General features: G+C 57.8%; 2 protein-coding genes across 5 annotated transcripts in view; one reads left to right on the forward strand and one right to left on the reverse strand.

Moving 5' to 3' along the window:
* Window positions 1-8,061, forward strand: part of TNRC18 (trinucleotide repeat containing 18) — a 57,585-nt gene extending 49,524 nt beyond the window's left edge. For all 3 annotated transcript variants that reach the window (XM_037383752.1, XM_037383755.1, XM_037383754.1), the window contains 8 exons: window positions 57-132; window positions 513-621; window positions 1,571-1,687; window positions 1,961-2,125; window positions 2,686-3,980; window positions 4,304-4,540; window positions 5,025-5,099; window positions 5,638-8,061. In XM_037383752.1, coding sequence (XP_037239649.1) covers window positions 57-132; window positions 513-621; window positions 1,571-1,687; window positions 1,961-2,125; window positions 2,686-3,980; window positions 4,304-4,540; window positions 5,025-5,099; window positions 5,638-5,844 — 2,281 coding nt within the window. In that variant the 3' untranslated portion in view covers window positions 5,845-8,061. The remainder of the gene's footprint in view (window positions 1-56; window positions 133-512; window positions 622-1,570; window positions 1,688-1,960; window positions 2,126-2,685; window positions 3,981-4,303; window positions 4,541-5,024; window positions 5,100-5,637) is intronic.
* Window positions 8,062-9,113: 1,052 nt separating this feature from the next.
* SLC29A4 (solute carrier family 29 member 4) lies at window positions 9,114-19,426 on the reverse strand. 2 transcript variants are annotated; one of them, XM_037383757.1, is made up of 12 exons: window positions 19,109-19,426; window positions 18,666-18,830; window positions 13,513-13,682; window positions 12,712-12,843; window positions 12,487-12,600; window positions 12,285-12,413; window positions 11,741-11,815; window positions 11,093-11,358; window positions 10,858-10,993; window positions 10,429-10,616; window positions 9,937-10,177; window positions 9,114-9,863 (listed from the first exon to the last, which is right to left on the reverse strand). In XM_037383757.1, exons 3-12 carry the CDS (start codon window positions 13,670-13,672, stop codon window positions 9,721-9,723), a joined length of 1,584 nt encoding a protein of 527 aa, XP_037239654.1. In that variant the 5' UTR covers window positions 13,673-13,682; window positions 18,666-18,830; window positions 19,109-19,426; the 3' UTR covers window positions 9,114-9,720. The 2 variants fall into 2 exon arrangements, with proteins under 2 accessions (XP_037239654.1, XP_037239653.1); XM_037383756.1 differs by lacking the exons at window positions 18,666-18,830; window positions 19,109-19,426 and adding an exon at window positions 15,853-15,928.

Here is a 19,426-nt window from a genome sequence, read left to right on the forward strand (position 1 = left end):
GCTGATTGGGCTGATGTCTTCCCTGTGCCCTGTATGACTGGGCCTTTGTGTTTCAGATACCGTGTGGTGGTGGAAGGTGAGAGGGGAAACCGTCCCCACATTTACTGCCTGGAGCAGCTCTTGCAGGAAGCGGTACGTGAGGCCAGCGGGTGCCTGTACTTGGTGCCTGAGCCCTGTTTTGGAGTGGAGGAGGCTAGCTGGAAGCCTCCTCTTCCCCGAGCTGGGGCTGCAGGGATGCCCTGGTCCTGCCGCCATGGTCAGTCTGGGCAGAGCTCCCTGTGGTGTGGGTCACTGCCCTGTGGCTGAGCTCCCCACTGGCAGTGGGCACTGGGCCTGTGTGCCAGCAGGGGTAGTCCTTCACGCTACCCTGTGAGCAGGCAGGAAGCCATTCCCCAGCAGGGAAACTGCCCCTTGCCTTCTCCAGAGCTGCTTTGCCTACATGCCACATGTGGTGGGGTGGTCTGTGCTGGTGCCAAGAACATCAGTAATTGCTTTCCTCTCTCCCTGAGCAGATCATCGATGTGAAACCACCTTCAGTGCGATTCCTGCCCGAGGGCACAAGGATTGCAGCCTACTGGAGCCAGCAGTACCGCTGCCTCTACCCAGGGACAGTTGTTCGAGGTAAGGCCACCCTGGCTGCTCTGCGCTGTGAACCAGGGATGTCTCAGTCCTGCGTGTCCTGAGGGATGTCTGGGAAAGCTGTGAGATCTGCTGTGAGTGTCCCGGCGTCAGAACTTGGCCCGTTCCTCTCCTCCAGATCATGCCCAGCTCAGTTGGATGCTGGTTTACTAACATCATGTCGGTCCAGGAGATGCACTCTTACAGGAAGAGGTCTGAGCAATTAGAAGCTTAAAATAGGAGGGGAATTCAACACACTTGAGAGTCAGAATTAACTCCAGGCACCAAAGATTTCTGAGGTTGTGGAGGTTTCTAAATGAGCTACACACTTTGTAGTGTAGCTTTACCTCTGACACATCAGCTCCACCATCTGGTCCCATTAAAAAGCCAGTGAAGAGCCCTGGACAGCTCTACCATGGCTGGTCTTGCTTTTGGGCTCTTGTTCACACTGTGTGTGTATGAGGGAAGAATTACTTGTTGTAGACCGGTGATGCTGATGCCAGAGAGGGTGGGAACACAGGTTATTTTCCTGGGAGAGAAGGTGAAAAGCAGCTTGTGATTGCTGAGAGCAGTTACAAAATGCAGGTTAAAAAAAAAAAAAAGAAAGAAAGAAAAAAAATACTGCAGTGAAAATAGAGAAATGAATTTCTGTAAGAATAGAGGAAAATAGGGGGAAGAGGTAGGAAGTCAAACTGGAATCGTTGTTATATTCTGGAGCAGTGCTGCTGACTGGGAAATTTGACACTGGGTGGGCTGGTTTAGTATTATCAGGGACTTTCCGTTGCAGAGCAAGCCTTCTGTGCTCTCCCTGCACAGCCTAGGAAAGGTGGGGCTGGGATGCTTTGGAGCTGGTGCAGGATCCCTGTCTTTCCCCACGTCCCCAGTTCCCTGACAAGGGGTTTGTACCTTGATGTCTGTTCCTGATCCCATCTTCTGCTCCCCCACCCCACAGGAGCCCTGGACCTGGAGGAAGATGGTGACCTCATCACAGTAGAGTTTGATGACGGCGACACGGGACGTATCCCGCTGTCTCACATTCGGCTTCTCCCACCTGACTACAAGATCCAGTGTGAGTCTTACTACTCGGTTTTTTGGATGACACTTCGCACTATGAAATGCAGGGAGTTTCAGGCCACCTGCCTCTGAGATTTTTTGAGATGAGTTCACAGGCTTCCAATCACAAAGATTGCACCATCAATTATGGACATGGGGGGTGGGATATAACCCATAGGGAAAAAGGCCCAGTCCATATTGCAGAATTGATAGCGATACATTTGCTGTGTCCCATCTCTGGTTTGTATGTTATTTGACTGTATTTGTCCATCTCTTTGACCTGTTCCAGGTGCCGAGCCTTCCCCGGCCCTTTTGGTGCCCAGCACCAAGCGCCGTAGCCGTAAATCCAGCAAAGACACTGGAGAAGGAAAAGAGGGAGCTACACTGGGGTCAGAGGAGCCTGTGTCAAAGGGCAAAGGACGAGGGAGAAAGCCAAACGTCAAAGCGAAAGCTGGTAGGTTGTTGCCACTGCTGGACCTGGAGTTGAGAGAGTCCTTGCACAGTTCCCCACCACTCTTCCCAAGTTAGTGCTGTTGTTTGGGGCAAGATTTGGAAGTGAACGGATGCACTGTTTGAGTGCAGAACATTCATGCGTCAGCTTGCTCTGCTGTGGCTGCGGTTTGCAGGAGGCTGTCTTGGTAGCTGGCCTGTGCTGCAAGAGCCTCCTTCTGTCAGTCAGGGCTGCGGAGCAGGGTCTCTTTTTCAGCTGAGCATCTCAGCGGCCATCAGGAGGGCCAAAGATGCAGGAGATCTGCAGTTTGGTTCCCCTGCAGTTGGAGCAGCATTGTTGGGCACTGCCCATCAGCTGCTCACAGGTGCTGCCATCAGGCCAGGCTGTTTAGTAAGGCTGTTCAGTGAGCGGTGAGGACCTGTGTCTCTTTGGGGATACCTAAGCATTCAGGAACGAGCCACCGTTGGCCAGGGACTGGTCGGTGTCGGTGTTTGGTTGCGTATGAGCTAATAAAGCCCATCTTGAGGGCTATCATCATGCCTTGTGTTTCCCTTCCTCTGCAGAAGAGGCTGCCTTGCCAGAAGAGAAGGATCAGGTTGAGTCTTCACCTGTCACCTCTTCAGTCCCAGAGAAGCCAGCCTGCTTGGGCAAGCCAAGCATGAAGGGGTCGCGAAAATCACAACTGCTGCCGACTGGAGGCTCTCCTGCCCCCACAGAGGAAAAGCGGTCAAAGGCCAGCAAAATGAAGATCTCCACTAAGCTGCACAGCCCCCCGCAACCCACTTACCAGCCTGCTGTGTTCGGCAGCATCCTTGGCACGGAACCCTACAGTGACCTGCCAGGGACACTGGCGGCCTTCAGCTCCAGCGATGCTTCGGTGTCGAAAGCCAAGGCCAAGAAAGGGCGGCCGACAGAAGAGACACAGGAATTTGGCAGCATGGTCAAGGGTCAGAGGAAGCATGACAATGAAATCCTCATCAAGCTGGACCATGAGGGTGTGATGTCTCCAAAGACAAAGAAGATGAAGGAGGCGATGAGGATGCTGGAGGACTCAAACCTGGCCAGTCGTAGAGATGGCAAAAGTCTCTTGGGGCTAGGCTATTCCCCTGCAGTGGGTGTGGAGGGCAAGCAGAAATCTTCCCGAGCCAAAGCAGCTGAGGGAGACCCTTCCCCTGCCAGCTTCGGAGGAAAGTTTGATGGCTCAGCAGAGAGCCTCACTGCTTCGAAGGACCAGGAGGAAAAGGCAGCAGCTCCAGCAGCCATGGAGGAGTCAGAGAGCAACAGCAGTGACAGTAGCTCAGAGTCAGATGGAGAAGAGGAGGCTGAGAAGAACCGAGGGGAAGCCCAGGACAGCAGCTCAGCCAGCTCGCGAGCATCCACCCCTCTCTCGTCCTCCAACTCATCCTCCTCTTCCTCTTCCAGCAGCAGCTCCTCTTCCTCCTCCTCTTCGTCCTCGTCCTCAGCCTCATCAACCTCTTCTTCATCAAGCTCCAGCTCTTCTTCGTCCTCCACTACAGATGAAGACTCCTCCTGCAGCTCCGATGACGAAGTAGCTGAGGCCCAGCCAAGTTCCTCAGTGCAGCAGACCCTCCCACCCAAGCAAACCAAGCAGGCAGGGAAATCCCGCGCGTCCTCCCACCCCCAGAGCCAGAAACAGCCGGCGCAGCAGCCGGCGCAACAGCCGGCACCACAGCAGAGCGGCAACAAGAGCAGGCCCAAAAAGCGCGAGGGTATCCACCTGCCCACCACCAAGGAGCTGGCCAAGCGCCAGCGGCTGCCATCGGTGGAGAACAGGCCCAAGATCGCTGCTTTCCTCCCAGCACGGCAGCTGTGGAAGTGGTTTGGGAAACCCACACAGGTAAACAGAGCCTCTCCCACTGCTCCGTAGTGCTTGGCACTGGTGTTTGCCTTGTGGTGCCTCCTACTGACGCCTTTCCCTTCTCCTGAGGTGGTGAAACTCTGCTGGCAAGGTCTCCAGTTTGCAAGGAGACTGGGGTTGCCCTTTGCTGTGTCTGGGGGAGCCATCCTGTGTGGTGTGTCCCTCTGCCCGGTTTCCTGCGGGAATGAATGCCTGTGGATGCTGTGGCTCTGCCGACAGCAAAGGGTGGGATGCAGGAAGTGGTAGGCAGGGAAAACCTGGGTGATCCCTGGTTGCTCACCTGTGCGATCCTCTCTTGGCAGAGACGGGGAATGAAAGGGAAGGCCAGGAAGCTCTTCTACAAGGCCATCGTCCGGGGCAAGGAGATAATCCGCATTGGAGACTGTGCGGTCTTCCTCTCAGCCGGCCGCCCCAACCTGCCCTACATTGGCCGGATCCAGAGTATGTGGGAGTCGTGGGGGAACAACATGGTCGTCCGAGTCAAATGGTTTTATCACCCAGAAGAAACCAACCCTGGGAAGAAACTCAACGAAGGCAAGGTAAGCTGGTCCCCTTTGCTGAGAGGGCTGCAAAGCTGCTTGTTCCCTTGTGTTTCCAAGGATGAGGAAAGCACTCGTGGCCCAGTTTGTTACTGGTACTGTAGTGGGGGTGGCCCCTTTGTTTCATGTTGTGGGGAATGCCTGTGGCGTGGACAAGCCTGGTGTTTGCCCCTTGAGCAGGGGAAGGGTGTGTTGGATTGTACTAGGAAGTGGAGACTTCTGTGTCGGTCCGAAAAGAGTCTCAAGAGCCGGATCAAGCCTTTTGCAGTGTAAGAACGCCGGCCCTGGCGCTCAGAAGCACTGCGTTTTGCACATGTGCGCACTGTGGTTTACAGTAGGCTCTTGGTGTTTGTTACCAGTACCTGTGGGCAGGGGTTGAGGTTGTAAAAGCATATGCGGTGGGCAGGAGGTGACAGCATGGAAAACCAACTAATTCACCTGCTTCTAATTTCTGTTTTCTCTTTTCTCTTCCTCTTGGGCACAGCGCTGGGATCAGAAATCAGGCAGGAGTCTGTCCACAGCTTTGCAGGCATCCAACCAGAGGAAGGACTTTATGGAGGTTGGTGAGGTTGGGAAGGGCTGGCAGGGGATGCTGGGGGCTCCATAGCAAACGCTGCTGGGGAAATGCCCCCCGAGCTTCTCTGGCTCTTGCGTTTTTCCTCAGGTGTTGAGTCGGCAGTGCCCAGGACTTTGGGTGGGTGTTTCTGGGATGGTGGGAGTAGCTACAGGTGCTGGGTGTTGGGAGCACCTGTCCGGCACCCATCTTTGCATTTGCATCCTTGAAGTGAGGATGACAAACTCCTGGCCTCTGTATTCCCCTGCCCACGCGCTTGGTGGCTGTGGCATTCCCATCGGTGGGAGCTGAGAGCGAGGGCTCAGGTTTAGTGTGCTGGGCAGATCGTGTCCGTGCTGCCCCTGCGGATTCCCAGTGTCCCTCCCCTGGGCTGGCAGTGGGGATGCATGGGGAGTTCTGCTTGTCTGTGAGCACAAGCCCTGGCCAGTTGTGTTGGACATTTTTCCTGCATATTGAAGATGATGCTGTAAATGCTGTGAGATCTAATGGCTCCTTTCCATCTCCCTCCACTCCTGTAATGCAGCGAGCCCTCTACCAGTCCTCTCACGTGGATGAAAACGATGTCCAGACCATCTCACACAAGTGTCTTGTTGTTGGTCTGGATCAGTATGAGCAGATGCTAAAGACAAAGAAATACCAAGACAGTGAGGACCTCTACTACCTTGCAGGGACCTACGAGCCCACTACGGGCATGATCTTCAACACTGATGGGGTCCCTGTCATCTGCTGACTGCCCAGGGGACATGTGCCACCCCCTGGGAAGGGACGGGACAAACCTGAGGACGTGCCTGTTCAGACGACATGATTGTTTCTTTCAATGCTCATGACTTCTGTGTCACACTACAGACAGGATAGCGCGAGAGACACGAGGAGGAAGGAGAGGGCTGAAGAAAGGGATTGGGGAAGCAGTTACAGGACTTGAGGAAGATGCCATTGGAGGGGTAGGGGTGGTGCTTGAACCCCAAGGCTCTTCTGGAAGTGGCTTTAAGTAAGGTGACACTTGACCAACTTCTCCCTTCCTCCTTTTGGTCCAGGAAAGCACATGGGTCTTGTGATCATTTCACCAGCGGGCCCCCCCGGCAGGAGGGATCCCTTTTGTGTCATTTGCCCCCATCAGTAACTCGGAAGCCGCCTGTACATGGAAGGACACCCACTAGCCTTCCGTGTACACTCCTCTCCGTCCTTATATTCCCTTTCCTGCTTAGTTCCGCATGACCCTTTAGGAAGGACAGGGTGAAAGAGAAAGGAGATGAGTCTCTCTCAGCGCCTCGTCTCGATCCTCTCAGCGCCTTTTTGCAGTTCCCTTTCCCTGGAGGACCATAGCCGGCAGCGTGGAGCACGAAGGGGCAGAGCTGGCCCCAGCACAGAGATGGCAGAAGAGGTCCGACGGGCTGGAAGGAGCCAGGTGGAATACAAGCCAACATCCAGTCTGGGATGCTGCCTTCCCACTGCCTCGAGCAAACAGTCTGAACCCACTTTCCCTGTCACTCTGTGTCCCTCCTGCCCTGGAAAGGTGTTGGAGGGAGCAAGCGCGTGGTGAGGGGGTGACATTTGGAGAACAAAGAGCTCGTCTCAGAGTGCGCAGTGAAGTGGGGCAGGAAATGGCTGGGAAAAGCTGCTGCTCGGTGCTCGGAGCAGAGGAGCCCACAGGCTACTGAATTTTGGCATCCCTCGCCCAGCTATATCCCCCATGCCTTGCCCGAGCAGACGTGGAGCTGCTGGGAAGCCCTCGCCCATCATTTGAACGGAGCGGGAGTAGAGTGTGAAGCCCGCTCGTGCCCATCTATGATGTTTCCACAGCCAGAGCCCCACTGCCACCTTGGGCTCGGGGAGGGGACCGTTCAGCTCGCTCCATCCAGCTGGCCAACCTCCCCACGGCTCCCAGCGAGCCACCACCACCGCCCCCTCCTTCCCTCTGCGGAGCTGACCCGCTGTCTCACTCCCACTGGGCACACGCTGGCACCTGGAGCATCACCGCTGCCGCACCGGCGTTGTACCTGGCCCGAGGGGCCACCAGAGGAGAACCATGCAACGATGCAACATCCTTGCACTTAAAACAAAACAAAACTCCAAGAGACGCACTGATCTTTGCAACTACCGACTCGCACTACAGATTGCTAGGACACGGAGCGGGGCCTGGCTCGGCCGGGAGCGACGGCCCAGGCTCCGGTGGGGAGATGCTTACGACAAGGACAGATTGGAAACTATCCGCCCTGGTACCGGCTGCGTACCAGAGACTGGAGGCCAGGGCTCAGGGGAGAGGGACACCCCTGCAAAGTTACCCCTCGTCCTTTAAATGAACCACATGGTGCTGAGCTCGTACCATCTCCACCCCGCGCCACCGGCGCCCCGGCACAGCGGATAGTGACGGTTCTAGCCTGTACAGTTTTAATGTACCAAAAGACTCTTTAGCCCTCCTGTATTATAAGTCTTTAAATGGATTCAACTTTTTAATTATAAATATAAATATAAATATATATATATAAATATAAACTTTTTAAAACTGTGAAAAAAATTATGAAATTATAAAAAAAAAGGAAAAAAACAACAACAGAAATGAACACAGTCTGACGTTTAGAATATTATTTTTTATTTCCTGTTGGATTGTGATTGTAAATGATCTGGGAACAGGCACACCCCCCACGCTCAAAGTGTACTGTACTTCTAGAAGCAAATTGTGTGAGCATATTTTAAAGAGCGAGAGAGAGAGCGCGCGAGAGAGATTTTATGCTAATGTTAAATAGAAAGCACTTAAAACCCACTGCCTTCTATGGAACACAAGGATATTTCAGACAATCGAGAGGAAAGGAGAGCCAGGTTTTTGTCTTTTTTTTTTTGTTTTGTTTTGTTTATGTTTTGTTTAAAACAATTTTTTTGGCATTCTGTTTGTTGGAGAACTCCGTGTGATCTTTTTTCATAAAAAAAAAAAATAATTGAAAAAAAGCAACACAACGAAGCATCTTTCTTTGTCTCGCTTGTCCTGACTGCGGGGTTTTTCTCCCCTTGGTGGCAATGATTGCTTTGGGGCTCAGCCCCTGCCTTGTGTTTGGGGAAAGACCCAACCCAGGTGCTGTGTGGCTCTTTGGGGACACCCTGTGGGGTGGCCCGGCTGGATGGAACCCTGAGCAGAGGTCTCAGCTCGCTGGGGCCCGTGGGGCAGGAGCCGAGTCCATCCCCAGCGACCATGCTCATGGCAACTCCTACACCCTGAGCCCTGCAGGGACGATGTGCTGAGGATGAAGCGCTGGGTTTGCTCTTTTCAGTGTGAGCTGTGCCTCACCCAGCCGGGGATGGCACGGCGAGACCCTTTGGTGCTGGTGGGGCTGGGCTGGGGTGCCAAGCCTGGTGCTTGCTGCCCCCTGCTCCCACAGCCTCCAGCCCTTGGGCTCGGTTCCCTGGGAGGCGGCACCCACTGCCTCCTGGCACAGCGAGGTGCAGCCAGTCCCACAAAGCAGCAGGCTCTGCTGTTGGCACCTTCTCCAGATGGTTTCTGTTCCGCTCGGCTCGTTCCCTCTTCCCCTTGCTGCCCACAAAGGTGGTGTGCTTCAGCAGTAGTTTGCAGGCTGGCAGGGGGTGGAGGTTGATGGGACCTGGTGACAAGTCCAGCCACTCCAGGTGACAGAGGGGACCCTGAAGGGTCTCCAAGGTGCCCCAAGCAGCACAAGGGCACCCCAAGACCCGAGAGGACAGGCATTTTGCCAGCCCAGCCCATCACCAGCAGCCAAGTGCCTGCAGTGCCTAGTAGCACAGCTAATGACCAGGCATCATTGCAAAGACATTTAATCTGACGTCAGCTTCAGTTACGTCCCTTGCAATAAATCGCAAAGCTCAGCAGTGGCGCATGGGTGGCCTCTGCAGTGCTGTGGCCACCAGACCCACCCCTGCCCCGTTGTGATGGGGCAGACCCACAGTGTGGGGCGGGGGGAGGAAGGCAGGACCCTGCCTCTTGACAGTTGGGGGGGCAAAACCAAGACACAACTAAGAAGAAAAAGAAGGAAAAAAAAAAAAAAAAAGTATTTTTCCAACCAGCAGAAGTGGATTGGGTCTTCTACACAGCAACTGGTGTCTTCGGGGAGGGATTGTGAGTTATTCTTGGTGAAAACCTGCAGCACCATCAGTGAAAGCTGAGACCTAGCTTCCTAGAGCCCCGGGGACTTAAGGAGCATTTCCTTCCTCTCCTGCGCCTCCTCTTCCTCACCATCCCTCCGTCACCCTCCTCCCCAGCACTGGTCCTCTTCCCTTTGGGATTTGGCAGTATTTTCTTCTTCCTGGCACTGGCTTGGCTCAAGTAGGAGAATACCCCCTTGCCTCCACCGGAGAGCTGCGCATCGCTGATGGGGAGCCCCCCAAGAGCCATGGAACCGTCCTCTGGGGTGTCGGGGGGAATGTCACCCCAAGACGTGGCCCTGTGCAGCGCCTGGCTGGGCAGCACGGGCCCTTTCGGGATGTCACGGCCCCGTGTCAACAGGATGCCGGTCCCTGTCCACCCTGGGGCAGCTTTCCAGCTCCAGGCTCCCTCCCTGAGGAGGGACGTGGGCGAAGCGGGGTGGTGGGGACTGTGGTGGGAAGTGGGTCCCATCTTGTCCCCATCGCCCCGCCCCGGGGCTCAGTACCCTGATGTAAAGGAGCCGTTGGAGGTTTCAGTGTAGAAACAGGTACTGTGGGATGTACTGGTGAGGCTGTAGGCAAAATATGCCACGGCTGAGCCCAGCGTCAGGCCTGTCATGTAGGACACGGTCATGGTGTTCCCTGCAGGAAGGGACATGGGTGTCAGGGTGCTCTGGCCACCCTGCATGGGACTCCCGAGAGGGCTCGGTCCTACCTGCCAGCTCCCGCTGCTCAGGGCTCACTTTGCCGGCAGCCAGGATCATGGGGACGCTGCCGAAGTAGCCGTTGGTGATGCCCATCAGGAGGGAGAAGATACAGGGCCAGGCGGGGTGGCCAAAGGTGGGCCTCCCATTGGGGTAGACACACATGATGAAGAGGGGGATGAAGACCACACGCAGGCAGGAGTAGACGAGGAGATGGGTCCCTTTCCAGTTGTAGGGCAGGGCAGCCAGGATCTGCAGCAAGGGTCAGACAGCATGCTGGGGTGGGGGGCAACATGGTGCCCGAAATGGGGCAACAAGGAGGAGATGAGATGGTGCAAAGACCAACTGCTGCAGGAGCCCCACCTCGGCCATGCCAGTGAGCAACCTCACGCCCATTAGATACCCATGGGTGGAGATGACAACTTGGTGGAGCCAAGTGGCTTTGAAAGAGGGCACAAAAAGGAGGCAGGCCCCCACCACGCTGGTGGTGGCCTCTCTCCTACCTTGCCGACGAAGTCGGAGAGGTTGAAGATGGCCATGATGAGGATGGGGAGCCATTCCCCCAGTGTGCAGTTGTGGATCTCCGACTCCAGCCCAGGAAAGAGGCACAGCGTGATGAAGTAGGTCATGGCGATGGAAAGCATGTAGGCCCAGATGAGCCGGGACACGACGTAGCGGTGGAGCAGCATGTCTGGCAGGGATGGGCAGCACAGCTCAGCCGAAACCTGCAGCCCTCCCCTTGCAGAGCCCGACAGTCTTGCCTGCACCCAAAGGGTGGCTTCCAAAGATGAGGTTGTCCCATGGTTTTGGGCAAATTGAGAAGGGGATGACCCTTCCCCAACACCCTGGGCCACCAATTGCTCATTCCACCCCATAAAATGCTCCACAACCATTCCATTGGCCATGGCTTGCCCCTCAAGCCCACCACCAACCTCTGAAGCTGGGCCAGCTCCTCTTGATTTTGGGCCGAGGGACGTCGAAGCGCATGTAGGTGCCGCTGCCAGCGAGCTCAGCTTCGAGGCCCGGGCTGCCCTGGGGGGGGCTCGGCTGCCCCCGCTGCCGGTTCTCCTGGGTGGGGGGAGAAGGGATGCCAGTGCTGAGCTCCAGTGGCAAGAGGGACCCCAGGAGCCAGCAGGGAACCCCCCACCCCTTACAAATTTGGCTTACAAATCGGACATCCTCAGCGGTGACATCGTGGTGAACGCGGTAGCCTGTCCCATGGTCACCAGCCCCCCGGGTCTCGGGGAGACCCTTGCAGGAGCAGGCTGTGTAGTAGCGGACGAAGCGGGTGCGCTTCACCAGGAGGTGGAGGATGAAGCACGTCAGCTCCATGCCAATGGAGATGAAGAAGAAGATGACCGTGTTCGCCTTCTCGTCTGACAGCAGCAGCTTGGTAAAGATACGACTGAGCGAGATGATGACCCCGGCAGTGCCTGGTGGCATGGGAGAGCTATCGGCACTGGGTCCCGCTGAGCCCTGTGGCTCAGGGACCCCCGTCAGCCCCCACCATGTGGATGTGATGCCTCCAGGTGTGGAGGAGCTACCAGCAGTGATTTTGGGTTGATGAAGCTGGCTCCTGGCAGACATCCCGCCCCCCCAGCTCAGCGAGGCAGTGCAGCGGGTCTTGCAAGTGATTTAGAAACCATTAATCACCCCATTATGCTGGGGAGCACCCTGGGGAGTCCCTGATCTGCTGGCAACCCGGCTGGGCTGTGCTGGGGACTCACTGGGGCTCCCGGAGAAGGCACAGGAGGGTCCCCCCGAGCAAGCCCATGTGGTCAGACGTGGACGCGGGCAATGGACACAGGTACTTACTCTCGCCAGTCATCACTCCCTGCGTGTAGCGCTTGGGCAGCAGCCCCGTGTAGCCGTAGAAGCTGGATTGCTGCACTTCAGGAGAGACACACCAAGGGGAGAAGGAGGGATTATTGCTGCAGCCGAAACGCCGGACAGGGGGAAGAAACCCCAGTGGGAGCCCATGCGTGGTGCCATCCGGGAGCTGCATCCTTCCCAAACAGCCGCTGCAGCACCCGAAGCCTCCTTGCCACAAAGGCAGGGAGGCTTGTTGTCCTCCCTGGATGCCCCACCACGGCTGTTCCCACTGGCCACGAGGTGCAGAGGCTTGGGAAGCCACCATGGCAGCCCAGCTGAGAGCAAAGCCATTGTGGTGGCCCAGATCAGCGGTGTTGGGGACCAATGCAGCGCACTAGTCCCACAGTGCTTGGACAGAGGTGGAGGGGATGGAGCAGGGACACAAGGGTCACCTTCATAGCAATCAGAGCAAGAGCTTGTCGCAGGAGACCATGGCTCTTGGGGATGGGAATGGTTGCCCCCCAGCACCAGCCGCTGTCCCACATACCTGTGCAGCCAAAGGCCACCACCCCGACAGCAACCAGGTTGATGGCGTAGGCTTGCCTGCGAGTGAAGAGCTCCAGCCAGACGTCACAGATGCTGACAAAGAGCAGGGGCCCCAGGGCAAAGAGGTAGCCTGCAGGTGGGAAACAGAGGTGGGTGGTGGGACAGCACAGGGAGTGCCAAGGGGCATGGGGACCTCCACTCACCCACAGAGATCCGGGTGTGCAAGCTCAGCAGCTCCACCAGTGCATTGTTGAGGATGACGGCCGCCAAGGCCACCAGGATGTAGGTGAGGCTCATGTCGAAGACGATGGAGGTACCTGCAGAGGGTTTAAGCATTGGATGACAGGGATCTGGCTCCCCTGGAAGCATAGCCCACCTCTCCCCAAGTTTGGGGTGGCTGAGAAGTGCTGCAGATGCTGGAGACCTACCTGGGTATTTATGGTGCAGGTAGTCCACATCGGTGATAAAGCTGTTGTATGGCAGGAGGAATCCCACCCCAGCCAGCAGCATGGCAAAGTAAATCCCATGGTATCGATCCTGGGGCTCAGGATCCTCTGAAACTGCTCCAAAAAGGGAAGGAAAGAGTAAGATACATGACAGTGGCACTGCTGCAGCCGTGGGACCTGCACCCATATCCTCAGGGCTATGAATGATGCTTCCACATCCTTTATGGCAGACGAGGCTGTCCCACCCACAGCAAGCAGCCCAGTGCCCTGCAGATCTCACAAACAACCCCAGCCCTGAGAAACTCCTTCCCTAAATAAAGGCGTTGCAATGTGAGACCCAGGAGACAGGAAAACACCCAGGCTTCATGGGGTTAATGAGTTTTAATTGCAGTCAAATAACGTGAGAGCCAGGCAGAGTAGGTAACAGGCAAAGTCAAGGCGCAGGAGGGGTTGAGGGGGGTGGGGGTGGACAGGCTGCCTCAGATGTGGAGCAGGGCTGAGGTGAATCCCGTGAGCATCCCTGAGACCTGCACGGGAAGGGCGAAGCTGCAGGCTGGGCACGAGCCAGGGCATGAACGCTCAGCTCCTGGCCAGCCTGCAGAGCCCACCGCCGTGGGATGCTGTGGCAGCTCACATGGGTACAAACAGGTCCAAAAAAGGCATTAGGCAATCTCGGGGCATTTTGGGCCATTTGTGGCTATTAAACCCACCCCAGGAAGCTGCTAAATGGGTGGGAAACCAACAAGGAACGCAGCTCCTGGTCAGGGCCGTGCCTGCCCTTACCTGGCTCCATGAAGGTGAGGACGCCCTTGGCCTGGCTGCCCCGCTGCAGCTCATCCTCCTCCAGCTGGTAGCTGTCGAAGCTGAAGCTCATCACCACGTTGCCCTCCGGTGTCCCTGCTGGGCTCAGCTCCTTGAAGCGCTCGGCTCCCACCGAGCCCATGGTGGCCACCCTGGGAGGGAGAGCGGTGACACCCCCGGGGTGCACAGCTGGGTCACGGCTCCTCTGTCGCCCCCCCCTTGGGCATCATCCCCGGGTGATGCCAAGGGTCTGCAAGGGATGGATGGTGGGTGGGTGGCCCTGAGCATTCACCACCTCACCATATCCCTCTGGCTACTGTGTTTTTTCCACCTGGAAAGATGCTTTCCCCGAGAAGAGCAGGGATCCCTCGGCCTGCTGGGCAGGAGGATGGATGTGGTGTGGGGAGCAGTGATCGGAGGGATCCACGTGAGCCACCCCGGAGGCACAGCGCTCGCCCCAGCCCAGCTCAGCACCTACTGGGATGCTACCAATACCAAACGCTGCTGCGATTTCCAAAAGCAATTAAGAGAAATTAATGGGTGAAAGCCACTCATGGAGGGAGGCTGCTGGGGAAGATGCCGGCTGCCTTGGGAAGCCCTTGTTCCCTGCAGGCAGCAGATGGTTCCTCTGGTCTCTGCCCTTTTTCAGCATCTCTGCTGCCCAAGGCTGGGGCAGAGCCACTGGCAGGAGCAGACACACTCCCACAGCCTTTTCAGGGAGAGGATGGGATGCGACCTGGCTTTTCAGGTGAGCATTTTGGATTTGCTTCTCTGAGGGAACACAGCAAGCAGGGAGATGTTCAGGGAGCTGCTGGAGGGACCCCAGCAGCATGCCAGAGAGGGGCTGCACCAAATACATCCCAAAATGAGCTCCCCAAACACCTGGCATCCTCCAGCAACCCTACCAGAGCCACCCAAAACACAGTTCATCCCTCCAGTTCCACCCCAGGCCAGGCCCGGGGGAGCAGCCCGGGGCGGTGGGGGTGCCGCTCTGTATTACCGGTGCCAGTCGCTAGATGCCAGCCTGCCTCCGTGCCCACGGACCACCCAGCCGGCCGGGGGGGGTGGGAAAAATCACAAAAATTCTCCTCCAAGGCAGCAGGTTGAGGCAGGCAAGGGAGGGAAAATCGATGCTGGTTATTTCTGTGGTCTCCCTGCCAGACGTGGCGCTTGCAGGAGCAGAGAGGCTTTGCGGCATCTCCCTGGCTGCCAAGATGGGCGAGATGCTGGGGGGCCCTGGGGTGGGCAGCAAATGTGGTGCCCACAGACCTCGTGAGTGCAGCCCTAAAGCCCAAAATACATCTTCTCGCCGCAGGGACAGGTGGCACGGAGCAGCATGGCACAGCCCGATGCTGCGCAGAGGCCACAGTGCTGGTAGGGGCCTGGATGGGGCCAGGCTGGGGTCCCCACCCTGTGCCATGCCGGGGGGGCCCCAGGACCTCCCTATCCTGGAGCCCCGTGGGCAGGACAACCCAGCAGGGCACGTTTTGGCTGGGGACACCACTCCATCCCACTGCTCACAAAGGAGCTGGCTGTGATCCCCTTCACCAAGCACCCTTCTGTGCCTGATGCTACCCCAGGCGCTAAAACCCAGTGGGAGGCATCTCCCAGGATGCCGGGAAAGCCTGTTGCAGGGTTTTTCCATAGCGGAGATCCCAGCTGGAGAACACGCCGGCTGGAAACACCCCGTACCTACTGTGACCCAAACTTCCAGGGGCCGGGAGCGGAGCGGGATGCGCTGCACAGGCACAGGGCTGGACCAGCCCTCCGGCCCCCGCCTGCTCCGAGCATCCCTGCATCGCGGTAAAGCGGCTTTTCCCCTCCCTCCAGCTTTACACCCGTCTCCGCGGTGTAAACTTGGCCCCTGCCGCCCCCCCCGGCCCCAGCGGGGGAGGGGAGGGGGGTCCTCCATCACGGCCAGGGGTGGTAGGACAGAGAACCTGCAGGGCCGGGCAGAGCGGGGGAGCCCCCCGCTGCCCCCCAGTGCCGGCTGAGCCCCGGGCACCGCAGCACCCCCCCACGCCCCTCCCGCGGGCAGAGAAACGGTTTTTGCTCTGGCAAAAGGCCCCCCCGACATCTTGCAAGCAGCGAAGTTGCAATAACCGAGGGGCAGCCAACCCCCCGCCCAGGCTGGGGCATCCCTCCTCGGTGGAGGGAGAGGGGGAGATCCCGTGCCCGGCCGCGCCCGGGGCAGGATGCGGGGCAGCCCGGGGAGGAGGGAGGGCAGGGGGCTGGGGGGGGGCGGTGTGAGGTGTCTCCCCGCAGCTCGCCCCGCACGCAGCCGGGCCCGGCCGTGCCCAACAGGTCGGCGGCGGCTCTTACCTCGCTCCGCCGCGGCGGCTCTGCGGCATCGGCGCTGCCCCGGCCCCGCTCAGCGCCGCCGGCCGCCGGCCCCCGGCCCCGCCATGCCGGAGCCTCCGCCGGGCAGCGGGGGCGCGCAGCGGGGGCGCGCAGCGGGGGGTGGGGGGGCGCGGGGGAGCGCGCAGGGGGCCGCCGGCGGCGGGTGCGGCGGCTGCGATCGCGGAGCGGAGCGGAGGCGGCCCCGGCCCTGCCTCCCGCCCGCATCCCCCCGCCTCCCTTCACTCCTCCTCCGCCCCCCGGGGGGCCTGGCAGCCGGGGAGCCCCAGGCCCCCCCGCCCCCAGCAGCCCCGGCCCCCGGGCGGGAGGTGTCTCTAGCCAACAGAGCACATTCATACCCCTGTCTATAGGTACCCTCCATAGGTACTGCCCATAGGCACCACCTGTAGGCCCTTTAGGGTGGTTTTGAAGGCCTGGAGCTAATTGCAAAGAGATTAATTAGAAAGAAAGCCCAGGTCATTTCATTTAGGACAGGAGCTTTGCAGGGACAGGGTCCTTCCAGACCTGGAAAGGGGCTTGGCAGGGTCAGCATGAGCTGTCCGATGGATGACAGATGGACAGAATAGATGGATAGAAGGATAGATAGTTGGACAGACAGCAGCCTTGATGGATGGATGGATGGATGGACAGAAGGACAGATGGATGGGTGGGTTGCAGCTTTGGCTGGCAGAACGCAGCAATCCCACAGCTTTTGGGGGAAGCAAGTGGGGGGGTCTCTGTTCCCCAACATACCCAAGGGGTGGGAGCAGAGGAGGAAGGGAACAGTGTGGGACAGTGGGGACATCTGTCCAGTGAGAGGACGTGTGTCCCTGAGGAGGGTACTCCAGGCAGGGATGTCATGGGTGTCACCACCCTCCTGAGCTGGGTGAGCTGGCCAAGGCCGCAAGCAAAATCACAGGGATTTGATGCTGTTGTTTTTCTCTCGCAGGAGCAGCAAAGTGCAGGGGACACAGAGCAGGTGCCCCCTTCCACCAAGGACTGGGTGAGGGCCCTGGGGGACCAGCCCTTGCTGGGCTTTCCCCACCTGGAGCATGGGAGGACGGTGGCTGTGGGAGGGAGAGGTACTGTCCCTGCTCACACGCCATGGCTGCAACGCGCCGGGCTGTGAATTAGGATCTCGCAGTCAATAAATGCTGTGTTGTATAAATCAGTGTGTAGGGCCGGCGGGATGCGCTGCTGCCACTCACACCAAAGGAAATTAGAGACAAAACCGGCTGTGCCTCCTCAGCCGCCCTTCTGCCGGGAGCAGGGCTGAGCGAAAGGTCTCTCACAAATTCATCGCAGGGAAGAAAACAGGCCAGGTGGAAATTTCCATCTTCTCTCCTTGGCTGAAGTAGCTGGAGTTTGGCTCAGAGCAAACTAGACTGCTGTGCTGAGTTCTGCCTGGAGCCAGGGGCTCAGCTTTCCCTGCTCCCCCTTGTCTGAGCACCCGCACAGCTCAGCGCACCAGTGCAAGGCAGGGACTTTTTGGGCTGCTCGTTTTGGTTGGGTTTGTTCAGCTCTAATTTAGTAGCGTCACTGTAAAATCTCAAAGCACCTCACTCCTCTTGGGGTATGCCCCCTCTCCCTGCACCAGATTCCATCACCCCTTCCAGGTACTTTGGAAATTTAAGAAAAGGGGGTGACTGTGGTGGGGGTTCCCTGACTGTGCCTGCTGCTGGTTGGCACCCAGATGGTGCAAGTGCTCTACAAAAAGAGCAGGATGAGCTGAAGCATATGTGCGCTCGCCTTTTCACGGCTCGCCGGCAAGGCCCTGCTGCTCTGTGCTCACCAGGCAGCATTACTCAATGCCTTCCGCAGGGATTCTCCCTGCGAGCTGCTGCTCCCCATCCTGAAGCCACAGCTACGGAGCCAGGGGAGGGGGGGAGGTGGCCCTTAAAAATGACTGAGCCCAGGGTAGCATCTCTGCTCCCCAATGCTCTCTGAGCCACTGGGAGATGCTGCGACCGAACACCTTGTGCCAAAGAACAAGCCCCTGACTTTTACCATCTACAATCATGACCTCTTGATCCCTGTTCTGGGGAACGAGGGGGTTTCCTTGCTTCTGCTGTGGGTGCAATGGGGACATGCTGGGGTACCTGAAGAAACTGCTGTGGCTTGGAGGGCTAGGGGGGACCACAGGGAGGCGAACCTATCAGGGTGAACTTCTCAGAGTGCTTTTTCTCTGATTTTCCCATCCCTAAGGGCAGCGTTAGACCCAAACCACACTGTCTGCCCTCCCAAGGTGCCCCACCGAGCATGAGCAGGCTCTGCCCAATGAGGGTATGGGGGCAGGGGGTCCCGTAAGCTGGGCTTTCCCTGAGTTCTGCTGGGCTCTTCAATTTTTTACACTGGCCCTGAATAATTCAGCCTTGATGTAGCTGGCTCGAGGTTGGTGAGCTTGGATGCTCCTTGGGTTTCTGCTTGACCCACTTTAACAGCCAGGAAAACCTGCCAGGCGTGATGCTCCAGGTGCAATGGGGCAAAGCTGACCCAGACACCCTGGTCCCCGTGGCAGGAGGGACATCCCACCCAAGCCCCATCCTGGAGTCTCTCCCTGCAACTCCACACCCAACAATGTGGGCCACAGAGCATCCCTCACCCACACCACGGCTTTTTAGAGGTATTTTTGCCTTCTCCCCTTTTCCTGTCTCTCTCTGCTGTCCCACAGCTCCTGACACGAGTGGGTGCATCCCAGCAGTGTTTGCTGGATTATGAGGAGGGATTTGCTCCGCTCCATGAACCAGTTAACACTCTGTGGCCACCATGCCATGGCTCCTTGCTATTCAGAGACTCACCTTGCTTTCCTGGAGCCTGCTCGAACGCTGATTAATCCCGCCAGGCAGAATAAGACGCTGCTGATTCATTTGGCTCAGGGACGTTGGATTAGGATGGTCTCCAGAAATCCCCTGTACTGTTTTTTTTCTTGCCCTTCCAGCGGAGTCAGGTTTTATTAATCATTGCTGTTGTGGAGGTGAGAGGAAGGAGAGACCTTTCAGGTGTCTGCATTCCAGTGTACTGCCAAAACCCTCAAGCCCCAGCTTTAAACCCTTGGGGACCGTGGGAAGCAGCTGTTCCTTCTGTCCCCATTGTGGGCACAGCCACAATCCACCCCATGGTTGTTGTAGAGTAGCAAAACCCAACTCCTTAACCAAGCTGTGCTCACCCTGCCAGGGAGCTCCAGGCATTCTGTGCCCAATGCCGCGTCCCCTCTGCACCAGCCAGGGGGGTGACACTGTACCTGTGACTGCTGAGCAGGGTGGGGGGGCAGGCAAAGATGAAACATCTGAGCTCCCCCCTCCCACACCCCCACGCTCAGGGCTCCCAGGAGTGCTGTGCATCCATCTCTTCTGCTTCACAGGAAGGGGAGGCTGTTCCCAAGCCTGCAATCCCCTCTTGGAAAAGCTCCTTTAAATAGCATCGCAGCCTTCGCCATCCTTCCCCCAGGTCTGCTCCCAGTGCCCACCAAGCGTGCCGTGCCAGCACCGGGAGCATCCTCAGCAGCGCCGGCTTTGCACGGAGACGGTGGAGATTAATCAGGGATGTTGTCTCTTGGCTG

The sequence above is a fragment of the Falco rusticolus genome, chromosome 4, assembly GCF_015220075.1.
Source record: "Falco rusticolus isolate bFalRus1 chromosome 4, bFalRus1.pri, whole genome shotgun sequence".
Taxonomy (NCBI): Eukaryota; Metazoa; Chordata; class Aves; order Falconiformes; family Falconidae; genus Falco; species Falco rusticolus.